Here is a 27,460-nt window from a genome sequence, read left to right as displayed (position 1 = left end):
GCAGCTCTTTTTGTGTCACGAGTACTGGTTTCTTGCTTTCTGTAAATCTCAGATGGTAGTCCCTTTGTCTTGAACTGTCTGTAGCCAGTCACTGCCACAGCAGAATGACGGACAAACAGTGACAGTTCCGCCCTATCAGCTGGCTGATCTATAATAAACCTTAATGTTACCTCCTATGGCTAATTCATCATCTGACCCTTAGACAGTTACTGTGATTGTAAAGCTCATTCTCAACAAGGGAGAAGTGACCACAGAATAGAGACAGAGGGTAGAGGCCTTAAGAAGAACAGTGATAAGTGCAACCTGTCAACACAAGGACAAAGAAGGACAGGCCCGAGGGAGTGCAAGAAAAGAAGAGGGAAAAAAAAATCACTGCAACCAGTTTATCTGATGAGGGTTATGGGTAATTAATTATAAACTCAATTACCTAAACCTTACTTCAGTAGTCTCTATTCATTAAGAGATAAAATTTGAGCAGCAAGTACTTTCTTACAAAAATCAAGACTACAATCACTTTCCATTTAGGTCAGGCCATTTAACCCTCTCTGAACATCTGTTATGACAAGTAAGCATTTAGAAACCTGGCATTCATTTGCTGAGAATGGTTACTTCAAGCCTGTCCATGTATCTGAGGCACCAATTTTCTCAACCGTGGTTTTACAGGTAGCACTATTCCCTGAGTCAAATATTTGTAGGTTTCAGCCCAGTCCAAAAATGTGGGCACAAGAGGCTGATGCTTCAGTGCAGTACTGAGGGAGGTGCTTTCATTCAGGTGAGATATTAAACTGAGGGATCAGCCTGGCCCCTCAGATGGCTGTAAATGATTCTGCGGCACTATTTTGAAGAGCAGAAGGGGTATTTTCTTCAATGTTCTAGTTAATATTTATATTCAGTCCGCATCACAAAATAAAATTATGAGCATTATTAAATTGCTAATTTTTGTGGGCTATTTTCTGATTTTTGGGGCTACCTTATGATGTTTCAGGACACCTTCTTTGGTTTTCATGAGCTCCTTTTTGAATCTTACTAACTTCTTAGTTAGGCGAGAATCATTTACTGACTAAAATGTGTGTGATATTTTGGGAATTTGAATTCAGACAGAAGGAAAACCAAAACAATTCATCAATCTGATCTATTTCATGGTACTTAAAGCCATGACACAGGATGAGGTATTAATTTCTTAGACACTTCAGTATTTAAAATGACACAAGAGAGCTCACATAAATTAGTAACAAATTATTTTTTAAAAACCTAACTCTTCCATAAGCAAAAGCCATCACTCAAAGAAGTCTTGAGATGCAACAAAAATACAAATCTTTATGAAATAAAACTGTCCAATATTGAATTATACAAATGAAAGTGTTTACTACAATTGCATCTACCATTGCACCATCCCCAATAGTAGCCTCTGAATCCTCGCAGCTTTAATCTAGAGACTCCATATTAATTTGCAAAAAACAAATTACCTCAGTTTTGTTGTTCCTAGTTGGGCAAGAAGCCCTTTATTGAAAAGTTTTGAATTGTTTTCTCCTATTAGCAGTCCCCCTCGTCCCTTTCAGATCTTTTCCACATATGCAGACTCATTCCTTCCCTTGAAGTCATTCTCCCCACTTTTCAACATCTCATTTTCCCTTTGCAGTGAGCAAACTGGCTGCTCTCGTTTCCATTTTACAACAGTAACTGCATATCAAAAGTACTTAACTGGCTGTAAAGCTCTTCAGGACATCATGAAATTGTGAAAGGCTATATTAATGCAAGTCTTTCATTGCCAAGATTGAGAAAGGTAATAGGAGAAGGTCAAGTAAATCATAAAGTTATGGTCAGGTAATACTGAGTTTCACTTTAAAAGCTCAGAAATTATCAGAAGGAAAGCAGGAGGTAACGGTTCCAAGGTTTGCTACCCCATGACGTGACAGACTTGGAAACCGTGAAATGTGCCTTGACATAAACACAAGGGGAATGTGTGGAAAGGGAAAGAAGGAAGTTCAGAGACTGTCAAACATTGAAGCATCACCAAAATAAAGAGAGACACACCAATAATTAAACCTTCCAAGTTCAGCAATTATTCTCAAAAATATAACAGAGCAAAATTTATCTTCAACTATTCAAATTCTAGTGGGAGACAAGATACCTAATAATGTGCTTAAAGAGAACAGTATGCAGTCTCAGGGGATTCCTATTAATTTCCAGACCATTGTAACTAGACCTGGATGCAATAGGATTGCTCAAGAAAAGAGAGCTGTGGTTCAAAAATGGTTCAGTGGTGCAATTCACTCGTACAAGGCCCCATTGTCAGCTACAGAAGCGTCACGTCATCTTATGTACGCACTAGAATGGATGTCAATGAAACCATGTAAACCTTCATCAGAAATAACTACAAGAAAAATCCTCACCACTCTTGCGTCCACTTCCACAAACATTCCCATCCACAATAATTGGCCAGCCCAACACATCACTGCAAAAGATAAGACTGAAGCATTCACGGCAACCTTCAGTTCAAAGTGCCAAGTGAATGATCTACCTCAGGATCCTTAACAGGAAGTCAGCATTCATACAATTCAAATCATTCGATATGATGGCAACAAACAGAGGCAGTGGACATGATGAAAGCTACGGGCTCTGACAACATTCTAGCAATAAAGCTAAAGACTTATGCCCCAGAACATTCCGTGCCCCATAGCAACCCCAATGCTAGTATCATCAGAAGGTTACATAGTCCTTCAGTAGGATTCCCAACCCAAATTTGAGGCAGTTCTGGGGTCTTTTATTGGGTGAACTCCGGCTGGCCGCTCACTGCTCTGCCTAGTGAAACAACCATTTTACCTTCATTTCCAATATTATTTACAAATTGTTCAAATTAACTGAAACACATCAATTAATTTCAATGCTGCTGTGATTTTCCCATTTGCATTGTTCAGGAGATTAACCTCTAAAATGAAATGGTGGCATAGTCGCAATGTCATTGGATTAGCAATCCAGAGGCCCAGATGAACACTTTAGGAACAAGGGTTCAAATTCCACCATAGCACGTGTAAAATTTGTATTCAGTTAATAAATCTGAATCATAAAGTGAGTCTCAGTGACGATAACTACCTTCACTATCATCAACTCTTGCAAAAAGCTAACTGGCTCCCTCATGCCTTCGAAAGAAGAAAATCTGTAATCCTCACCTGGTCTGGCCTGCAGGTGACTCCAGACTTACTGCAATGTAGTTGACTCTCAGCTGCCTTCTGACAAGGGCTGAGCAAGCTACTCTGTTCAAGGTTAACTAGGGATGGGCAACAAATGCTCAGCCTTGCTAGTGATGGCCATATTCAATTAAGAATAGCAAAGCAAAGATTCTCAGAAACCGGCAAGACTATCTTGGAGTTTCAGTAACATCATCCTTGGTTTTGGACTTGTTTGCATTGGCCTTTGGGTTGGGTCATGTTCATTTTTACAAACTGCACAAAACTAGCCTTCAAGGTGTGAGTTTTTTTTAAGAAAGTGAACGCAGTAAATTCATACCTAAACAAAAGGAAGGACATAACTAGCAGCAGAAACGGTGGTTTCTCATCTCAGAATCTTGCTGTTTCAGTCTTCACTCCCTGTGATGAAAGGTTCAAGACAACAATGTTGAGAGAGAAGGAATCAAAGCTGTTGGAAAAAACTCAGCAGGGCTGGCAGCATCCGAGAAGGAAAAACCAGAGTTAATATTTCGGACCCAAAATGTTAACAGGAACTTCTGTTTTTGTTCTTGATTTACAGCATCTACAGTTCTTTCAGTTTTTATTGAGAGAAGAGGAGCTTGGCTGCAAAATCCCACTTAACTCTTGCACCTTGTCACTGCAACTGCACTGTGAGTCATCTAGAAGGTACATTCCAACAGCAACCTAATATTCCTTGCATAGCACCTCCAAAATCACAACATTCACCTCTGGAAAAGACAGAAAGTTGCCGGGGCATGGAAACTCTGTCACATTTGAATTTTCCTCCTAATCATACACTGTCTTGATTTAGTGTTGCTTGGTACAGTAACTCACTGGGTCCAAGCTTAGAATTCTTCTTCTGAAGAGACTGGAAGCACTCTTACCACTCAGGCTCCTGAGGTTGAAGAGGGCTGCACACGCACAAATTCTCAAGGCCAATTAGAAATATGCAATAATGCTAGCTTTACCAGCAATTACTGTTTCCCAAGGGCAGGGGGCAGCATTCATCAGTCACCGCAAGTATAAGAGAATTCTGGATGACAAGTAGAAATGACAGCTATGTTCTCTTTTTAATATAACAGTCCCTCTGTGTAATGTTAAATAAAAGCAAACTGAATAAAGTTGAAAAATCCCATATGAGGCAAATTTTGTCATCTTTAAATTTCAAATTACCATTACCATTAAGACAGTAGTTAATTTAATTAAATTCTGCTTTCGTGAATGAAGCAGACTTCAGGACATCTTTCATTGCAAGACATGAAATTACAGCCTGTCAGCTGCCAGTGGCAGGATAAGGGAACGAAGTGCAGAGTAAATAACATTACTGTCCCTGTATTAAGCAATGAGTTTCACTGAGATTTCTCCCAGTTGCTCTGCTATGGACAGAAATTCCATCACAATGTTTAGGGATTTTTTAAAATTGTACAACCGAAAGATCAACAGAGGTGGGGTCTCAAGATTCATTGATTTATGCAGAATTAAAGGGCAAGAACTGGCCATTTGGCCCAGATAGCTAGCTGGAGCAAGCACTACCACTGTGCCACAGGACCTCCCAATATACACTCAGCACATGACCGCAAAAATCAGCTTCACCCCTTTATAGACTTTTTTTAAACAAAGTACTTGTTCCTGGGAGTGGGTGCCACTGGTTAGGTCAGTATATACGATCCACAGCTAATCACTCGATGTGGCGTTAAACCATCGACTTGAATCACTGCAATGTATGTTTGTGTGCGCATCTAAGAGGGTGTGTGAGTGAAAGAGAGTGAGGGAGGGAGTAAGTGGGCGGCGGGGGGGGGGGGGAGGTGCCATGGAGAGAGCATGCACATGGTGCAACTATGTATGTATGCAGCACGTGCTTGTGGGGTAGGCCAGGAAGGACAGAAGAGCTAAGGGGGTAGGGCACACTCGTGTTTCTGCTAAGAAGTAAGTTCCAATATTTTCACTCATCAACAGTGAACAAACGTTGATACAGATTCATGTCAGGATGGTGTGTAGCTTGGAGGGGAACATACAGTTGGTACTGCATCTATGCACCTACAGCTCTAGTTCCTCTAGGCTGTAGAGATTGCAGGCTTGGTAGTTGCTCAGCCTTTGAGAGGTGCCTCAGTACCTCCCGTACATGGTATGTATTGCTGCAAATGTGCTTCAGCACTGGAAGGATTAAATGTTTGAGGTCATGGATGGGGAGCTAATCAAGTGGGTTACCATGCACTGAACGTAGCTTCATGGGGGTTGCACTCATCCAAGGAGGCAGGGGTATTACATCATACTCCTGACCCGAGTCTTGTAGATGGTACAGAGGTTATGGAAAAGCAGGTGGTGAGTTTGTCACTGCAGAATTTCCAGCTTCTTGTAGCTAGAGTATTTTTATAGCTGGTCCAATTCAGTTTCTGGTCTATGCCAGTGTTTAAGCTCCAAACATTTCTCCTCCCTTTATTTACCCATCAGCATATCATTCTACACCCTTCTCCCTCATGTATTTTTCAAGCTCTCTTTTGAATCCTTCTGTAGCAACTGCCTCAATTACTCCATGTCATGGCAGCTTGCTACTTGCGAATATTAATTTCCTCCACATTGGGCAAGTATAAACACGCCTCCCATAGGGTTTCCAGTAACTTGCTTCACCTACTGAAATTCTGCGTATGCAAGACACTTGATTAACTGGGGAAATCCTGCATTGCACCCCTTTATTCTTGCTTTCATGTATTTCCAATTTCACTTGCTTTATCACTGGTAGCTGTGATATCAGCTGCCTCAGCCCTCAGTTATACAATTCCCACATTCATCCTCAACACCTGTATACCTCTCCAGCCATTCAAAATGTTGCTGAGAACAAAACACTTTGAGCAAAATTTCAGTTACATGTCCTAACATCTTTTTATGTAGGGAGTACAGAACCCTTGGGCATTGCGGAAGAAAAAAGACACTTTATTGTAGCTTTTCATCTTGCACTCATAAGGACACCTCGTGAGACAAAAAGCTTCAATGAAATATCTCTATTCAGTAATATCACTTTATAGGGTTCAGTGACAAATTGTGGTTCAGTCTAACAATGATCCTGGGAAATGCTCTGGGCAATTTTCCTGCGCTAAGGGTGCAACAATGCTAAATGCCAGTTATTTCTGTACAATGTTACAACTCACTGGATAAAACTTCCTGTAGCAAAGTGATTGGACTGCATTTGAGAGCTATTCTAGACAGCATCACACCAGAATCCTATTCAACTGTTTCCCTGAGCTAGAGCCCTCGTGAGTGGTCCTGGGCTGGATGCTGTTTATTAGCGAACCCTGACTTAGCATTATTTCTGAATCAGAAACTAGTGCAGCCTCACTTGGAATATCGCGTGCAGTTCTGGTCGCCCCATTACAGGAAGGATGTGGCAGCATTGGAAATGGTGCAGAGGAGATTTACCAGGATGTTGCCTGGTCTGGAGCGAAGGTCTTATGAAGAAAGGCTGAGGGACTTGGATCTGTTCTCATTGGAGAGAAGACGACTGAGGGGGGATTTAATAGGGACATACAAGATGATCAGAGGATTAGATAGGGTGGACAGTGAGAGTCTTTTTCCCAGGATGATGACGTCAGCTTGTACGAGGGGGCATAGCTACAAATTGAGGGGTGATAGATTTAAGACAGATGTCAGAGGCAGGTTCTTTACTCAGAGTGGTAAGGGCGTGGAATGCCCTGCCTGCCAATGTAGTGAATTCAGTCACATTAGGGGCATTTAAACAGTCCTTGGATGAGCAGATGGATGATGAGGGGATAGTGTAGGAGGACGGGCTTAGATTAGTTCACAGGCCGGAACAACATCGAGGGCCAAAGGGCCTGTTCTGCGCTGTATTGTTCTATGTTCTACATTCTAGAAGGTCAATGGTGCATCCCATTAGACTACAGAATCTAGTTGGTAGCACAAAACAGAAGCAAGAGCTTGCCTCCAAGTCAAAGGTACTGTTTACGATATCAGGTAAACACCCCATGATGTTGTATATTATTTTCATCAAATTAGTTGGTGAAGAATGTTTTGGAGAGCAACATATTTGCTTTAAGGTGTAGAAACGGGCATATCAATTCAACAAATTCAGAATGATTGTTGAAATTTCCTACAGGAATCCAAATGCAACAGAAAAAAACTGAAAAGCTTCCTCAATATTCTAATATGTGCATAAATATGGTTTAGCACCAAGCCACAGGATTCAATTTGCATTAGAATGCTAAAAGCAAAAGGGCATAATGCCAAAATCTACTGTATCGAAAGCAAAATACTGTAATACTGAAATTCTGACAAAAACACGGTGCTGGAAATATTCAGCAGGTCTGGCAACATCTCTGGAGAAAGAGTGTTAATGTTTTGAGCCCCATGAATTTTTTTTCTTCAGAACTGTTGAGAAAGTGACTCGGAACCTTATAAAGTCATTACCACCAGTTGGCAACGAACTCAGAGCCATGTTTTGCTTTTTCATTTGTATTACGGACAAGAACTAAAGTCATCACAACTACCTTTTCAACAGCAACTAGGAACAGATGATAAACGTTGATCTTGCTGTTGTTCACAATCTAAGAACAAATTGAAACAAAAATCACATCTCTACTCGGTACAGAGTGACATTTGTTCAACCAAACTCTGTGTGCATCTCTGGTTACTAATGATTCCAGTTTCCCCAAACTAACACACACAAGGCAGCAAGTACGAGAAACCAAACAGAATGCAGCATTCTCCTTGTTAGTGACAATATCCATTTCATTGCCAGGTTCCAAGTTTATTCACTGAACTGGCCCCGCACCATGCAAATTAATTTGCAAACATTCTTTGAAAAATGCATGAGTCAGTTTATTGGCAAATACACAAACTGTTTTTTTTTTCAGTAATTAGCTGTTAATTAGTAACACAAAACAGCTGCTGGTACAATTTCACTGGGCAAACAGAGCCTGTAAACAATGCTTGTAAATCTCTGCAAATTTATTAACAGTACAACTGTCATCATTTTTTGGCTCAGAGGTACATAAATACTACTGTTTATTAAGCACAAAGCTGTAAGTACATAAGTATTGCCTAAATAGCTACATTATTTTGACAACTGCGCAAATCAGAGAAGCTGGCTTTCCCAAACAATGAATCAATCCTGTGGAATTGATAGAATCTCTACACAGTAAAACTGCTCGTAATCCTGAAACACAGCCAGGCTACTGAGCCTTCCAAATTCCAGCACAAATGGATAGGCATGCAGGCATACATGTCTAAAGTTTCTTTCAGTTGTGAGAAGTTACGAAGGTTTTGCATCTCCATCTCGGAGTCTGAGACCATACAGATTGAAGAGGTGGTATGTAACAAAGCGCAATATCAAAGGTTACAAAATAAGAGCTCATGAACTGTACATAACATACCACCATAGAGAAGGATTGGCCTGTTAACATGAAACACAGAGTAGGCATACATGAGCCATTTTGGGTTGGCAAGATGTAATGAATGGAGTGTAACAGAGATCAGTACTGGGTCCTCAAATATTTACAAACCACATCAATGTCTTGGATAAAAGGATGGAATGCATGATTTCTAAATTTACTGATGAGACAAATATAGGTACGAGAGTACAATTGCCAAGTGGTGGTAAAGAATCTGGAAAGAAATACAGATAAGTTGAGTTAATGGGCAAAAAATTGGCAGATACAGTATAGAGTGGGAAAATGCAAACTTACCAAATTTGACAGGATGAATAGAAAAATGTATATTATTTAAATGGAGACAGATGGTTGTACAGAAGGATCTGGTGTCCTGGTACATGAATCACAAAAGATTAGTATGTGGATTCAGCAAGCAATGAGGAAGGAAAATGAAATGTTGTTCATTGCAAAGGGATCAGAATAAAAAGAAAAGGGAAACTTTACTGCAGCTACACAGGGCCCTGGTGAGAACACATATCAAGTACCATGCACAATTTATGCCTCTGTATTTGAAAAAGGATATACATTCATCTGGAGCAGTTCAGAAGAATGAGAGACGATCTTATTGAGTATATAAGACCCTGAAAAGACTTGACAGGTTGGACTGTGAAAGGATGATTGTTCTATTAGGAGAGGCTAGAGTTAGGGCACACATTTTAAGAACAAGCAATCTCTATTTTAAGATGGATAGAAGAAATATCTTCTTTCAGAAGGTCATTGGTCTGTGAGATTCTCTTCTCCGGAGAGCAGCAGAGGTAGGGCCATTGAAAACTTTCAATTCAGAGTTAAATAGATTTTTCATTAACAAAGGAGTTAAACAGCATCAAGGATAGGCAGGGAAGTAGAGGTGCGATAATATTCAGATTGTCATGGACTTACCAAATGTCAGAGCAGGCCTGCAGGGCTAAATGGCCGATTTGCTCCTAAGTGGTATATTCGTATGTACATAATAGTATCACCCATGGCTGACTGGGTAGCACAAGTCTGACTTCAGAGACTTGAGCGCAAGTCAAGGCAGACACTTCCAGTCCAGTTGGAGGTGCCACCATCTTAACGGAATGTTAAACTGCACTTGCTTTCACACATGGACATTAAAGATTCCAGGCCATCAAGAAAAAAAATTTAGGAGAGTTCTCTTTGGAATCCTAAATAATGATTATACCCCAAACGTTATCAAATTTAAAAAATTATTTGATCATCATTGCATTGTTGTTTGTGGGAGCTTGCTGTGCGCAAATTGGTTGCTGCGTCTCGAATGATTATCATCATGACAATTCAAAAAGTGCTTCACTGGTTGCAAAGAACTTTCAGATGCTCTGGAGTCACGAAATGCATTCCTTCTTACTCTGCCATAGCAGCATGCATGCTAAGTACTTTGGAAAACTCACCCAGTGTCCGTGCTCTCTGCTGGCATACACGTACATGTTGATGCGTTACGAGACAAGAGAAGATCAGGTCAGTATCTCCTTCAGCCCTGCCCAACACCACAGTTACAGCAAAACAAGGGAATAAATATGAAGATTACGTTGAAGAGAGAACACAAAAATACATGTTTTTTTTGTGCTGCTTAAGCTGTTCTACTGTCAAGATGAAACTTGTTGAGGTCACTGCTGGGGAGCCGAGGTTTGAGATAAAGTCTCTGGATGGTGTCCTGTGGTGTTCGACAGGATGACAGATTTTATGTTGCTTTAAACACTGAAAAGTGGAAGGACACATACAAAAATCAACTATTTTGCATTTAGAGCCCCTTGTGGAGATTGTTTTCTGCATTCAGAGATCTGGTTCAGGCTTAACAGAGTCATTACATTATAATCGTTATATAGATTTATTGTTGTGCTCACTAAAGAGGGGGGGTGAAAGGATAATGTCATTCTGCCTGCTAATGCTCTGGTCAGATATGGATGCAAAGTAAAGCTATTAGCGTTCCTATCACATTAAAAGTTTTCAGGCTAGAAACAGTCCATGTTGCTTGTGGAATCCTGCACTGGTGACTGTAAATTCAGTTGAGACTAACACCAAGTTGGTAACCATCTTAACCAGAGCCTTGAAACCTTGTTCTCCCTTAAGCTAGCATGCTAGTTAAATTCTCCACACATGACATTCTTGGTGAACAACACAAATTCTGCCTTAAACTCATGAACCCAGTATATTCAATATGGTTGGGGAGGGCAATGCTCCATTCTGATGCGTGTAGTCCTGGGGTTCTAAAGGGCCTGAAATGTGAATTATCTTTCTCTCCACAGAGCAGCTCTACCTGATGAATATTTTCAGCGCCTTCTGTTTTTCTCCCAGAGTTAAAAGTAGACAGAAACACTTGTCTAATCTGATCAGAACAATATTTTTCATATGGCAAATACACTCAGTTTGGTATTCTTTTCCCATCCATTTATTACATATCTTCTGCCCACCATATTTTTGGATCATATTCCCATCTGAAATGCTGTCTTTGTGAGATTGGAAGGACAACGGGGAGAGAGAAAGGGCAAAAGGGAGGACAGAGGGACAGTGAGAGTGAGAAAGTGAAGGAGGATAAAGTGCAGAAGGAAATGAAAAAAGGTAGGAAAGAGTAAAGGAAGAAGTAGTGAACAAGATGACAGGACAGGAAGGGAAAAATCACTTATCTAGTTTTATGCAGCTTCACTGAAACAGGTATAGTTCAGACATTCTATCCCTGCCGTTCCATTTAAGCACTATGAAATTCTAAGCATACACTCACTGCACATATCTGGTGTAAGGACACAGTTTATCTAATTACTTGGAAAGAATTATTTGGATTGCTGTGGGAATAGTGACTACACCGCGAATACAATAGCAGGGGGGAAAAACAAGCAAGTAAGCCTGAGGGAACTTTCAAATCAATTAACGGCCCAGTCAAGGTCCAATTTTATCACTGGCTGCTCGCAGGAGACTGTATCTTTTACATCTGAGTAATGTGCAGCCTTTTAACTGTTCTATGAGCAGCTTTTTTTTCAAAAAAGGTTTTACTATTGAGTCCCATGGTCATAAAAGCTAAGGAGGAGTTTACAGGGGTCACAATCTATCTCCAAGTCTGACAAATACCTCAACAATCACTAATAACATAGTTACAAGGTTTTTCTTAATGGGAAGCTATATTCAAACCAGAGAAAATCCTATTAAAGACACTATAATCACAACTTCAGTAAAACACACACAATAAGCAATTTAAAAGGCTTGAATTTTTAACACTGACTCCTTACTGCCCTCAGCAACTTGCAGCCTCCTGAAAGCATTGCCATTGAAATAGCTTCACGTTCAAATATAGATTCTTGCTCCTGCTGCTTTTGTCTTCACATCAGTGTCCTAATATTCCCTGTGAAGATACATTAACAATGTAGAGAGACTAATGGGAATTTTAATCGGGGTCCATTTCTTCATACATTTACTTTTTCATTATCAACCGTATAATTTAATTTGATTCACTGCGAGTTTTAACAGGGGGAGCCGGTGCTGGTTGTAAAATAGGATGGATTCAAAGGCAGCACCAAACCATTTGATTCTCAGAGACCACTTCAAATAAGTGAATAACGTGCTTTCCATGCTTTTTATTATCGATAACATCTTTCACTTGTCTACTTTCTGGTATATTTTTAAACAATAATGGAATGCGTACTCTTGCAATGCAAAAAGCAGGAACATATAGCTGAATGTGGATTCTTACCATCCAGATCAGGAGTGAATCAGGCTCAATTTCTTATTATATTTCAAGCTGAGGTTGGGCTCAGCACTCTCAGATGAGAAGGAAGTGGGGGAGGGACAGTAATTCACTCAGTTTTGTATGAGGACATCAGGGTTTCCTCTAAAACTAAGAGCAGACAAGCAGCCCTATGACTGCACAGATACATATATTATAAACACAGTCATTTGACTGTACTGAAAGGCAATCAGGTACCTGTGAAGCTGAGCTCCAGAAAGAATCAGGCCTCCTTCAGGGGAAAAACAGGCACAAACAAAGGCAGGGGGACAGGGGAGACCAGAAAGCGACAAAGGCCTTATTACTACCCTGCATCCTATTTGTTTCATTATCACACAAAGCCGCTGTGCGCCACACTAATGCTGCCAAGGCCAGCAGACATTTCAATAATCACGTACTACTTACTTCTTTCATGAGAAAATTATTCTGCGCAACAGTCTGGCAGCTCCACATTCACCAGAATGGGTACAGTTTGGCAAAAATAAGACTTTCAACTTCTGCAAACATCTTTTACCCAAATCAACATCAAATTTATTCCTTCTTGTGTGCAAGATTTAGGCAATATGACTTTTAGGTACATTACAAAATTCACAGATTGTCCATGATGTTCTTGCCTCTCTTGATGGAACAGCATGGCTTGGTTGCAAGGTACATCCAAGATAAAATCCAGACATTTCGAGTTTGTGTATTAAATTTGTATTTTTGCATCTCATCACTATGCTTAAAGATTAGTGTGGATTCATCTTCCACCCACTGTTGTAACTCCAAGTCTACTGATGATGGACTTGGCAAACATTGTTGTTCTTCAGTTCTCTGAACTAAAGACATCAGATCCACAGCCCACGATCTCCTTCACAGGTAGGGTAAGGAAATTCTGATATGGGGACTGAACTCTGCCATGGTGGCACTAATCCGATCCACAGGGACCTTCTGGTCAAGTGACTCCTTAAGAAGTCTGAGTTGCTGTGGTAACATACACTTTTACACGCACCTTGTAATCCAGTGCTATGAACAGTGACTGTAAAGATTCTAATTGTTTTTCTATCATATGGCTGACCACGAATCTCTCCCGATCTTACTACCCTACGATGATGTGTGTCAGATGGAATGACAAGTCAATACTCAATCCGTCAGGGCACAATAGGAATGTATCTTTCTTGGCTGTGAATTCCTGGAATGGAACTTGAACCAGAAGCTTTGGCCCAGAGGAAAGGATGTCAAAAGCAGCTTGAAACAACCAACCATCAATCATTCTTTTAAAAAATGTTCTGTTCACACTTAAATAAATGTTGTGAGAGTGCTGAAAGCAGGGCAAAAACCTTAAGAAAATGTTGAGTTCAGCAGTGTGAATGAATTAGATTAATTAAAGCTGGCATTAAAGTGTCCTGGCTATAATGTGATCAAATCTGACAGTGAGACAGAGCTGGACTAACAACAATTCAGACAGAGTCAGTAACACAGAGCACTGGCCACTGAACCCTACAGTGCAAGAGGGCTGGATTCACAAAAAGAGAACTATAGTTAATTACAAACAGTCTGGTAATTTCACGCTACAGCGCATGGTATAGATGCAGCAGGTAACACAAGACATTTAAAATCAAGACAGTCCAGAAATATAAGCCATTTGTTTTTGATCAGATCTATTCGGATATTTCACCAGAGTCTGCCTTTGAATCCCTACAGGTCAATAATTTTTCTTATTGCATCTCACTCCACGTTCAAACAAAATACCGAAGGAACATAAAAATCAATTTGTGACAGTGCCTTTTTTTCTAAAAGGGGAATATTGCTGAAGACAAGACTTTATTCATATTCACTTCCAATACAGCTTGGCTCCGTTTGTGTCAAATTAAATGATATTTGTGCTGAGAGCTGAATTCAGAAATAATTGTCCACGAAGATGATTTGTACATGCACCATCATTGCCTGGTTATTTTCGCAATGAGAAGCTTTTGGTAACATGGAACTTCCTGGAAAGTGGGGGAAGATTTACAAGGAGACTTGTATGAGTGAAATGAAAGGTCTGGATAAAAGGACAGGCGACATCAAACATTGCTATTGGCAGCTGGATGGAAGTAGAAGAATCACTTCTTTGACATCTTATAGAGATGATGTGCGTCATCTGGCATATATCACAGCTCTGCTTGCCAAGGCAGCAAAGTACTACCATGAGGCATTAGTGGTAGACTACCATCCCTCACCTTTGTGAGGTCATCTTAACAGGCTACGAGAACATCACTCACCCTCTTTTGGTATCAGATGGAGAAGACAGGGGCATAATCAGACTTCGGTTTTGTGTGAAAGAAGCAGACAAGACAGAAAGGGTAAAAGCATTGCTACATGTAAAACGAACAATTTAGAAAAATTTCAATGATTGGCTTTTTAAGATTAATATTTTCAGTCAAGACAGGACAACTTTCTTTGCCATGTATGAGTCATTAAAGAGGCTTGAAATTAAGTAAATACAATGGGCATAATAAATTATGCTTCACCAAACTCTAGGTTCGGACAGAGGCAGACAACCAACAGTAAATATTGGGTTTGCAGTAGAATTCAACTGCTGCTTAAAAAGGCTACCTGCAATTTTTCGTTTACACAGACTGAGGGGAGACAAACCTCAGCCCTATCCCTCGTATCACATTAAGTGGGGAGAAAATGTTTTCCAATTAGAATTATGCTATTTTCTCAGATAATGTTTATATCATATTATACAATTTGTGGGACATGAGTGGATTAGAGGACAACAATGTGTGTGAGGGATAATGGATAAATAACATGGGGGCAGCACGGTGGCTCAGTGGTTAGCACTGCAGCCTCACAGCGCCAGGGACCCGGGTTCGATTCCAGCCTCGGGCAACTGTCTGTGTGGAGTTTGCACATTCTCCCCGTGCCTGCGTGGGTTTCCTCCGGGTGCTCCGATTTCCTCCCACAGTCCAAAAGATGTGCAGACTAGGTGGATCGGCCATGCTAAATTGCCTGTAGTGTTCAGGGGTGTGTGGGTTATAGGGGGATGGGTCTGAGTGGGATGTTTCAAGGGGCAGTGTGGACTTGTTGGGCCGAAGGGCCTGTTTCCACAATGTAGGAAATCAATCTAATCTAAAACTGTGTATGCAGCAAAACATACGCACAATTAGCATTCTTCTCTGCCTGTGGAATTTACTTCAATTGTCTTCTAGTATACCGATGTAACATACCTTTGATCTTCTCTCTTGCCTGCTGTTATCCACTGGTCATCTTCTGTTCTTCAGCAGCACCATCTGATATTTGTCTTCTATTCTTCATCAGTACACTGGCAGCAATCTATTCTTCACTAGCTCAATCGCCAACTGGCTTCTATTCTTCACCAGCATTCTGTGATGATGGTCTTCCACTCTTTACCAATGCAACCTGGTGGTGATCTTCCATTCTTCACCCATGCTGTTCACCAACTGTTTTCTATTCTTTGCTAGCAATCCGCCAATGGTCTACTTTTCTTTATTAGTGTTATCTGCTTGTGGTATTCTATTCTTATTCCAGCCTCTGCTGTGATTCTTCACTAGCACAATACATTGCTAGTCTTATGTTCTCCTCCAAATAGCCTTAAAGGTAACCTTTTTAACTTGTTGAACTTACATCGGCTCTACATTTCCACTAATTATCTTTCTTTCAGGCATTTGGTTCTAACAGTATAATTCACCAGCAGTTTTGAATTCTCTACTTGAACATTCTATGGCCAGCCTCCATTGTCTTGTGCACCTTATTGTCAGCTTACTACCCTTCCATGCAATTCACTGGTGATTCCTTATTCTTGTCCAAATAATACACCTATTCTGCTACTCTCCTCCACTGCTGACTTCCTTTTGGCTGTTAAGAACTATTGTACTAAGTTACCCCCTCTTTTCAATATAAGGCCTTGCTAGCCATCTATTACAATTCATTATCTAGTCTGCACTGTTATTTAAACCTCATTTCCTGCTACCTAGTTCCATTAACCCCTTATTTACACCAATTCTCAAGGTGACTCAGTGTTTGCCAGAAGATCTCCACAAACTCCCTCACTGTAGGGTTTTGACAGTATCCCAGAAATAGACTCGTTTTCCCTTTTTTTTGGCACAAAGGTTAATTAAAGGGATGCACCTTGTACCACGACCTGGCGTGACCAACTCATGCATAGGAAAGCAGATTGTAAGTAGTTCAGTTCAGAGGAAATCAATAGAACTTGACTCAAGTTCAGCATTTGATGTGAAAAGCAAGGACAGTTTTGCCTTTGAGGACTTTGAGACTGTATAAGGTTACTGTAAAATCCAAGCACACAGCCAGCTAGTGCATAACGTGCATACACGTGTGTGCAACACACTGGTGTGTATACACATGCAAACACACACACACACACAGCTGCGATCGCATTAACGGACTTCCCATCTGCCATGAGCCATTTCCATGTCACCTTCTTTGAGCTCATTTGTACTTCATTAACTGCCATTGACTTAACAAGATTTATGCAAATGAGACCACAGGACCTTGCCAACTCCCACTGCAATCAAGTGATTATGTATGTACGATTCTCCTGCTATGAAAAATTAATAAATGACAAGCCCAGTCAAGACAAAGCAGAACCTCTTGTGATTTTTTTTCTCTGTCTGCTTAGCTTTTAAAAGTATTTGCACGCTTCTTCAGAAAACATTGAGTTTGCTTTATGTTGGAATTAATCAAAGTCTTTCACTAATTTATCTGAATGCAGCTCCTTCAGTAATTGAGAGTAAATAAATCAATTTATCTTATTAGACTGCAGAAATTTACAATTGGAATAATTAGATGAATAACCGCAATAAGGCAGCTTGATGTTTCACATCTCAGCTTCTTGCAGTCACACAGAAGAAATGACGCACCACTCTAATTAGTTACCACAAAAATCAAAGCTGGACGATGTGGAGGTGCTGGCCCACTGACCTAATATTGATTGGCACAGAATTTTCTGATAATCAACTGCAAATGACACCCTCGAGAAACTGAGATAGTGATAATCCTTCTGTTAATGTTTGTGTATGAAAGTCAACATGGAGGCAAGGATCTAGGACAAAACTGGAACACAAATACAAGACCGCAGGAAGTGCGGATAATTTATGACAAGTACACCACAAGCTAGGAAGCACAGGCAAGACTAAATTACTGATTTTACTGTTGTTATTCTAAACCATTCAGAGTTCACTGTCATGGTTGGAAGATGTCACCTGAATACTTGAATTAGATTCCAACCTATAATTCACTCCCAGGTACTTACTGTATGACATACAAACCACTCCAAACCCTTCGATTAGGTTCCAGAGAAATCATTTACTCCTGCATATCAGTTATAAATTTCTAGATTGCACTTTCTTTTTGGGTGTCTATTATTGTATTGATTAATGTATGCACACCACCCAAACACTCAAATTTCAGCCTCTCACTCCTCATATCTTATTATTTTAGGTACACATATGTTTCTATACATACACCAACCCAAACTTTGATCAGATTTCAGCCAGTAAACTTTCTCTCTATTGAAACAGCTGGAGAATGTCAGGATGCAGAGTGGTAAGTTTGGTTACTTTTGATGTAAATTTCCCAGCTGTCTTGTGTGCAGGATATTGAGTTAACTACAAAAGTTCTGAATACAGGGAAAAGTATAAATATTTCAGCTAGTGATTCACCAACGTGGAAAAAAAAATCTAAATTTTAGATTTAGAAAGAAAAGAAAGAATCTTGTTCTGTGAATTCCATTGTGAAAAACAAGACTCTCAGTGTGCTCTGTGTTTCATTCAGAGAAGCAACTCAGTGAGGCTCCATGTGCCAAGCCAACATAAACCTAGAATGTCAATGTTACATTACTTAAGACAACATCCAGCTTCATTTTAAAAAGCAGGATTAAAAATAAAGAGGAAAAAAATTCTCTCTGTACAAACACCACATGGCCATCAAAATACCTTTATTGCCTGATCATATGGGGAAGACTAACACAAAGCCCACACTCTCAGCTGTCAAAAGAATTCCCCCATCCCCCATATTGAAGCAAGCAAATTAATTTACACATTAGTTGAGGAGCTACTGAAGCCTCTTCATTAGATATTTGCAAACAAGAGCAAATAGTCAGTGCACAGGCCATCATTATCAGAACTAATTGCCTCAGCTTGGCAAGCAGAGGAGCTCATGTTCAGACGTCCTCTTGCATCAGCAAATTGGGGCCAAGTCAAACAATATACAAGATCACAAGAGTTCTGTTCAGTGATCGGATTCAGACACTCGCCTGTTTCAGTTCTAATCATGGCACTCCTACAAAGCTGGTCTTTGAAGCAGTCCAAGCTGGAAGCACTCCATATGCAGATAGGGCTGCAGATTGCAGTTAATTAGACCCAGTTCTTAAAACTTCCCACGGTGTCGTGAGGATCTTACTCTAATGATCTTACTTTAGCACGTTTACGGCCCAGCTAATTGATGTCAAGTGTGCAACTTCTATGTTAATGAAATGGAAAGCATCAAACAAACAGAGAGAAGAAAAAAAACAAGAGGCTGGTGACAGAGTTGAAAACACGTTGCTCCATACCTCCAATTAAAAGGATCTGTGGGGAGAAAGGGAAAACAGCACCTTACCTGCTTAATTGGGATTGCTCGGCCACTCCCAATACTGTCTGCTCTGGTGTCAAGATTTTTCTTCTCCTTGTCTAGCTCACTTCCTTTTCGAGACTAGAAAAAGAAAATGACCATAGTAAAATAAAAAAGAATAAAAATTAAAAGACACCAAGAAACATTGTGGACAAAAAGCCTCTGGCTGGAAATCTTGACCTCAAATACAATACTGCAAAATGTTAATGGCACTCTTAGTCCCTTATTACAACACTGAGTTATGTAAGTGAGAGACAAAGGATTTATATTATTTGTTTGATGAATATTTGCTGCTTTTGCTTTCTTTGCTCTTTTGGAGAATTATAGGATGAAATAAATTCAGTGCTATACAGGCTGAAGTAAGCAAACTTTGAACACTGCAAAGTACTAAATCCAAGGAAGGAGATGTCAGAAACAAAAACAAAAATTGCTGGGAAATCTCAGCAGATCTAACAGCATCTGTGGAAAAAAATCAGAGTTAACGTTTCAGTCCACTGACCCTTCTTCAGGGCTGATGATACTAGAAAAAAGTAGATTTTTAAAAACCAACTATCTGAATGAGCTGGGAGTTCATTCAGGATCCACTACAGGGATTGTGGAGGCAGGGCCAAAGGATAAGGAGCCAGATGGGAAGCTGAGGGGGTAGGCCTGGAGGAGGCAGAGCTGCATAGGGACCAGGGGAGGTAGGCTGTCTGATTCACGTTTTGAAAAACCAACTATTTTCCTTTCCACCATCAGTTCTGTGGAAGGGTCGTTGGACCCGAACAAAAAACTCTGATTTCTTTCTACAGATGCTGCCACAACCGCGTTTTTCCAGTAACTTCTGCTTTTGTTTCTGATTTCCAGAATCCGCAGTTCTTTTGTTTTTTAAAAAGTGTTGTTGTCACTGGGGTTAAACAAGACTTTGGTAAAATGCTGTCTGTGGATATTAGTTTTACTGTGTCAGCATAATTTTCTTGCGATACATGGTGGAGGTCCAAACAGAGGTTATTACTTCAGAGAATACTTAAGTTCTCCATACCTAATCATATTACGGTCTGGAAACACATCTTTTTGGCAGAATCCTGGAGTACCTGACGTCTCTGGCCAACACATACACACCCATAATGGGCTGAATGGCCTCTTTCTACTTAGTGCATCTTTGTATGCATCCAAGAAGCTGGAGAATGGAGGCACCACTGGGTGGAACATTGAGTCATGCATCAGTCCCTGCCACCAGCAGCTTGCCATCCTGAATGAGCAGGGAGTGCAATCAGCACCCACGGCAGAGCTTGTGGAGGCACGGCCAAAGGATAAGGAGCCAGACAGGAAGCCAGAAAAGGTAGGCCTGGAGGAGGTGGAGCTGCACAAGGGCCAGGGGAGGTAGGCTGACTAATAGAAGTTTTGAAATCAAAAATGGATAAACAAAATTTCTCAGGCAATTCCAGACAGATGCAGCACATGGGTAGTCACAGATTAACCAGGTGCAAACAGACATTTGAAAAATCTTAAAATAGTCAGTATTTTTAACCTATTATAATGGTCTCCGGCAATATTGATACATACTTAGTGTCGTTTGTCCAATGTTTGCACCAATGATAAGCAGGGCCAGAGATTCTAGAATCTACAATAATATATTAGAAATAATTGCTTGTCAACATATTCTATCCTCTTCATTTTTATGCACTTTGTATGGTATCCTCCATTTATAACTTCAATCTCTCGTCACTACCATGACCTGTGACAAAACAACATGCAGCAATACATACTCGGTGAAAATGCTCTTTTCAGAACTTGCAGGGTTCTGAAAGTCACAATCTGAAACTATCATTTGCAGTTCCTGACAGACCGAAGCAACACAGGATGGAAATTTACATTTCACTATCGCTCTGCACCAAAATCCTCCAGAGCAAGACAGCACAGCATGCCAATTCTCATCATTATATTTTATCTCATTCTTTTATGGGCTTTTCCTAAACCTCTTCACTGCTTTTAAGACCATGAGACCATAAGACATAGGAGTGGAAGTAAGGCCATTCGACCCATCGAGTCCACTCCGCCATTTAATCATGGCTGATGGGCATTTCAACAACACTTCCCTGCATTCTCCCCATAGCCCTTGATTCCTTTTGAGATCAAGAATTTATCGATCTCTGCCTGGAAGACAATTAACGTCCCCGCCTCCATTGCACTCCGTGGCAATGAATTCCACAGGCCCACCACTCTCTGGCTGAAGAAACGTCATCTCATTTCAGTTTTAAATTTACCCCCTCTAATTTTAAGGCTGTGCACGCGGGTCCTAGTATCCCCGCCTAACGGAAACAACTTCCCAGTGTCCACCCTTTCTAAGCCACACATTATCTTGTAAGTTTCCATTAGATCTCCCCTCAACCTTCTAAACTCTAATGAATACAATCCCAGGATCCTCAGCCATTCATAAGTTAAACCTACCATTCCAGGGATCATCCGTGTGAATCTCCGCTGGACACGCTCCAGGGCTAGTATGTCTCTTTCCTGAGGTGTGGGGCCCAAAATTGGACACAGTATTCTAAATGGGGCCTAACTAGAGCCTTATAAAGTCTCAGAAGCACATCACTGCTTTTATATTCCAACCCTCTTGAGATAAATGACAACATTACATTCGCTTTCTTAATCACGGACACGATCTGCAAGTTAACCTTTAGAGAATCCTGGACCAACACTCCCAGATCCCTTTGCACTTCTGATTTGCGAATTTTCTCACCGTTTAGAAAATAGTCCATACCTGTATTCTTTTTTCCAAAGTGCAAAACCTCACATTTACTCTCATTGAATTTCATCAGCCATTTCCTGGACCACTCTCCTAAACTGTCTAAACCTTTCTGCAGCTTCCCCACCTCCTCAGTACCACCTGCCTGTCCACCTATCTTCGTATCATCGGCAAACTTCGCCAGAATGCCCCAGTCCCTTCATCCAGATCAGTAATATATAAGGTGAACAGCTGTGGCCCCAACATTGAACCCTGCGGGACACCACTTGTCACCAGGTGCCATTCCAAAGAAGAGCCTTTTATCCCAACTCTCTGCCTTCTATCAGACAGCCAATTCTCAATCCAAGCCAGCAGCTCACCTTGACCATGGGCCCTCACCTTACTCAGCAACCTCCCGTGAGGCGTCTTATTAAAGGCCTTTTGGAAGTCTGGATAGATAACATCCACTGGGTTTCCCTGGTCAAACCTACTTGTTCCCTCTTCAAAGAATTCTAACAGGTTTGTCAGGCATGACTTCCCCTTACTAAATCCATGCTGACTTGTTCTAACCAGACCCTGCACTTCCAAGAATTTAGAAATCTCATCCTAGACAATGGGTTCTAGAATTTTACCAACAACCGATGTTAGGCTAATTGGCCTATAATTTTCCATCTTATTTTCCATCTTTTGATGAGCATATTGTTTAAATAGATTTAGCATTCCTTTCACTAAGTGCATCTTACAGCAAACATCAACATGCAAGTACATTTCCAAAGAGCACTCAGGACCACAGAGGTGGAAAAATAAACTAATAGTTCCAAATCTGCTTTAAAGTAGAAATGTGTTTTTAATTTAAACTTTTTCTTTGGCTGGAGGGGCTGGGTAGTGGCATCAAGATTTAATTTGTCCTCAAATGCAATTACATCTCAGCATTGCTCTCACAGTGAATCATCACTTGTCATGCGCTAAATATCGAAAGAGTTTAAACATATTGTGATGGAAGAGAAACCAAAAACGTATGCTCTCCTGCTTGAATTTCACTTTTCAAATAATATTTAATTAAACAGCAGGTCTGGCAGTGATAGTAGAAACTGCAGATGTTGGAGAATTTGAGATAACAAGGTGTAGAGCAGGATGAACACAGCAGGCCAAGCAGCATCAGATCCTTTCTGAAGGAGGGTCTAGGCCTTCTTGCTCCTCTGATGCTGCTTGGCCTGCTGTGTTCATCCAGGTCTACACTTTGTTATAGCACGTCTGGCAACATCCGTGAAGAAAAAAAATCAAAGCTGATGTTTTGCATCCGGTGACCCTTCCTCAGAACAGTTCTGAGGAAGGATCACTGGACCCAAAACGTTAACTGATTTTTTTTTCCTTCACAGATACTGCCAGACCTGCTGAGCATTTCCAGCAACTTCTGTCTTTGTTCCTGATTTACAGCACCTGCAGTTCTTACGGTTTTTATTTAATATTTGTATAATATTTATGTATTTTATTTTCCACAATACATTCTTTTAGAGACACTTTGCTATTTTCAGGATTCAGGATGTCAGATCTGTCATCAAGATGTAGAGCAAATGCTAATTAAAATGTGGGATGATGTTGGAGGGAATGTGAACTGTCACTAAATTGTAGCTAAGTGAGGGCATCTAGTGGCAGAAATCCAGTTCTACAGCAGTTTTAAAAAAGAATTTCTCAACTAACTAACTAAAGATCACTTGGTGGGGGCTGGTAATACGAAACAAAAACAGTAAATGCAACAAACATTTAGCAATTCAGGAGAGGAGAAAGGATAAAAGTTTAGATTATTTCATTTAAGTGAATCTATATTTTAACTGAGATTTATAATTTTTAATGTACAAAGAATCAGGACGCAACTTCTGCCAAAGTTAGTCATGCATTATACAAAAGCCTGATGAGTGAAATGATTATACACCAGGACTGTTCACATAACCCCCACTTTTGTTATTCCATTGATTCATGGGTACAGCTCTACAAATACTAGCAGGTCTTCAACACATTCCTCAAATGACCCTTCTTTCTGTCCAATGAGTCACTATGTGTCAAGTCACTTTGTCTTGAATGCATTGTGAGCAAGCTGCATGGCTATCAATACTCAGAAGTGTGCAATTTCCAATGTGGGGTAACTGCGCAGCAAATATAAGCGATAGTCTTCACTAATAGCTTTGGGAGCATGTTTGCAAGCTGTGTGAAAGTACCTATTTCAAAGAGAAAGCAGTACGTCAGATGGATTTGATAACACCTTTCTCCCTGTCATTGTTACATTTTGGGTAATGGATATTCTTGTCTCTGTACTGACGTCTTACAAGCATTGACTGTACTGGAAAAAAAAATCATTTCAGAGCCAAGGAACAAACAAGGAAAGGAATGTCAGCAGCTACTTCATCGTCTTACCACCCACACCTGATCTAGGAACAGATGAGGTGAGTTGGCTATTCAGTCCATCAAGGCTATCCAGCTATTCAATACAATTTGTGGTTGACCAAACACTTCAATGCCATTTATCCACCCCACTCCCATAACCCTGTACACCATTGGTAATCAGAAATCTAGCTCAACTGTAAACATACTCAAAGACTGAGCATCCACAGCCATTAAGGTTCACAACTCCTTGAGTAAAATAATTACTTCTCATTTCAAACCGAATTGGCATTCCCCCTTATTACTAAATTGGGCCTGCTGATTCCAACCAGGAGAAACATCTTTGCTGTCTAGATCTTTTAAATATTTTCTAAGTTTCAATGAGATCATGTCTCATTTTCCAAAACTCGATAGAATACAAGCCCGGTTTGCCCAATCTCTCTTCACAAGACAGTATCAGCAGCCTGGGAACAACTAGGGTGAACCTTTACTACACTCCCCCAATGGTAATATTTTTCCTGAGATAAGACAATCTAAACTGCACAAGGTGCTGCAGTTGTGGTTTCCAACATAAATGTCACTAGCTGCTTCAGCTAATCAGCGTCCATTATTTATGTAGGTATATCGGTGATTTAGATTTGCACAAGGTGAGGCAATTACTCACAGCAAATATGTTGGAACGCCGTTTAGACTGTTTGCGAACAGGAGTTGGAGTGTTGGCGGTTTGAGGAATGTCAATTCGCAGCTCCTTTTGACTTGTACTCGGTGTGGAAGGGACAGAAGAAGAATAATCACTCAAACTTCCTCCACCATTGCTTGTCTGCAAAGCAGAGAAGAAATCAATTAAAAATTGGCAGAAAAATGCTTGGTTTCATTTGACTTATGACATATGTAAGTCATACTCCTGTCAGCTATGGACCATTGGCCTCAGGAGGGTTGTGGGTTCACTTCAGGAACTTGGGCACATATTCCAGGCCAATCTTTCAGTCTAGTGCCAGGAGAGTGCTGGCTTTCAGATAAGATGTCTACTTGGGGCGAGGGCGGGGAGGAAGTGCAATCAAGAGCGAGAGTGACTTGATGCATTTGGCAAGAATACCCTTCATCAGAATTGCTTATGAGGACAATAAACACGTGGTTTGGCAATTCAGCTTTGTCTCCCCTATGGGTAATGAACTCACCTGCCACAACACCACTGGCACATTAAAATAGCAAACATGGAAACAGTGATAATAAAATGTGAGGCTGGATGAACACAGCAGGCCAAGCAGCATCTCAGGAGCACAAAAGCTTTTGTGCTCCTGAGATGCTGCTTGGCCTGCTGTGTTCATCCAGCCTCACATTTTATTATCTTGGATTCTCCAGCATCTGCAGTTCCCATTATCACTGAAACATGGAAACAGTGCTGGGATCAAAACTTGAACCTTGTTTGCCTCTCATACATTAGTCATTGGAAGCAGTTCTGTTGTATTTGGAAACCCTTCATGATTTTAAACACTTGATAAGGTGTAGCTTCCCACTGAGCTCTTCTGGGCAGCACAGCTAGACCATAATAAATTTTCCAGTGTAACTCCTCTCATTCCAAAGTGGAGGAATTACAAATAAGTTCAAATTTGATTTGATTTATTACTGTCACGTGTACCAAGGTACACTGAAAAGTATTGGTTTGCGTGCTACCAGACAAATCAAACCTTAAATAAGTACATCAGGGTAATGGAACAGAATGCAGAATATAGAGTTAAAGCTACAGAGAAGGTGCAGAGGAAGATCAACTGTAATACATGAGAGGCCTGTTCATAAGTCTGATAACAGTGGGGAAGAAGGTGTTCTTAAATCTGTTGGTATTTCTATGTTGTGCGTATTGTGAAGAGTAGGTTTTAATTTTATTCTTGGATTCCGCGACTGGTGAAGGGTTTGTTGATGCATGCATTTCTAATGTGGGTTTACAAGCTCACCGTGGAGCTTGAGGTGAACAATCCAGTGCATTAAACGCATGGGTAGAATAAACCATGCTGTTGTCAGCAACAAGAATCAAATGTCTCAGAACAACTCAAAAAGTCAGGCAATGTGTGAAGGTTCAGCAAGAGGGAAAAGGTGCATTTTGTGTGGTGGCCTCCAAAATAGTTAGGACTGTTTCCAGTTAGGGAAAATTGCCCGAGTGGCTTAGCAACAAAAACTCAAGATGAAGACAAAGGCTGAAAGCTGGGGGTTTGGAAAGCAAATATGTTTTCTCTGAGACTGTGTTTTGAGGTCAATAAGAAGAAAGCTGCAATTGGTTTCACAAGCTATTTCTAATCCTGGGGTAGAGATAGCTATTACGAGGGGTCTTAGTTTTAAAGTCAGCGGAGGTGGATATAGGGGAGACGTCAGAGGTAGGTTCTTTACTCAGAGCGGTAGGGGCGTGGAATGCATTGCCAGTGAGGATTAATGGAGTCGGCCTCATTAGGGGCATTAAAGTGGCTATTAGATAGGCATATGGATGATAGTATGAGGTAGAGATGGAGGTTAGATAGACCTTAAGTTTAGGGTAAAAGTTCCGCACAACATCTTGGGCCGAAGTGCCTGTACTGTACTGTTCTATGTTCTGTGTGTGTTTAAATTCTAGAAAGGCAGCTGATCTGTAGGAAATGGGAAGCCTGTCATTGCCCTGCAGTGCACTGACTGAATCTTTCAATATGCTTCCCAGACTCATTCTGCTTTTTCTGAATCTGTCCTCAGTCATGTACCTGGCTGATGTGAACAGCAGAGACTTGTGCAGAGCACACTGACGAATGGCTTGGGGAATTGGGCAGCGACTTGCATGGTCCGATGGAGAGCTGCTGCTTCTTTCGTGTGGCCACTATCTTTTGGGCAACTGTTAAAACAAAGAGAAGAAAAAATCTGGTTAAGCTGCATCATTTCAGTTGTTTTGATCCTTTCTATCCTAAGACTTGAGCAGACAGTCCTAGTGCGGTACTAACCGAGTGCCGTACTGCCAGAGGTGCCATCAGTTGAGACATCAATCAGATGAGACATCAAACAAAAGACTCGCGTGGTCCCCTTAGTGGAAGTTAAAAGATCCCATGGTACTATTTTGGAAGGCAGTAACAGAATCAACTCCAGTACCTGGTTATTTTACATAGCTGTTTGAGAGATCTTGCTGTGCACACATTGACGGCTGCATTTCTTTCAAGTGATACACTTCAAAATGAAAATTCAGGGGCAGCACATTTGCTCAGTGGTTAGCACTGCTGCCTCACAGCACCAAGGATCCGGGTTTAATTCCACCCTCAGGCGATCGTCTGTGTGGAGTTTGCATGTTCTCCCTGTGCCTGCATGGGTTTCTGCCGAGTGCTCTGGTTTCCTCCTGCAGTCCAAAAGTGTGCAGGTTAGGTGGACTGGCTGTGCTAAATTGCCCGTAGAGTTCAGGGATGTGTAG

General features: G+C 40.8%; 1 protein-coding gene across 11 annotated transcripts in view; it reads right to left on the bottom strand.

The window, feature by feature from the left end:
- The window catches only part of agap1 (ArfGAP with GTPase domain, ankyrin repeat and PH domain 1), a 667,156-nt gene that overhangs the window by 227,552 nt on the left and 412,144 nt on the right, over window positions 1–27,460 (bottom strand). For all 11 annotated transcript variants that reach the window (XM_048534221.2, XM_048534222.2, XM_048534223.2 and 8 more), the window contains exons 7-9: window positions 26,769–26,896; window positions 24,710–24,865; window positions 18,948–19,040 (exon numbers count right to left, since the gene is read on the bottom strand). In XM_048534221.2, the coding sequence (XP_048390178.1) occupies window positions 18,948–19,040; window positions 24,710–24,865; window positions 26,769–26,896 (377 nt within the window). The remainder of the gene's footprint in view (window positions 1–18,947; window positions 19,041–24,709; window positions 24,866–26,768; window positions 26,897–27,460) is intronic.

The sequence above is a fragment of the Stegostoma tigrinum genome, chromosome 7 (assembly GCF_030684315.1).
Source record: "Stegostoma tigrinum isolate sSteTig4 chromosome 7, sSteTig4.hap1, whole genome shotgun sequence".
Lineage (NCBI taxonomy): Eukaryota > Metazoa > Chordata > Chondrichthyes > Orectolobiformes > Stegostomatidae > Stegostoma > Stegostoma tigrinum.
This window is presented reverse-complemented; position numbering and strand designations above follow the sequence as displayed.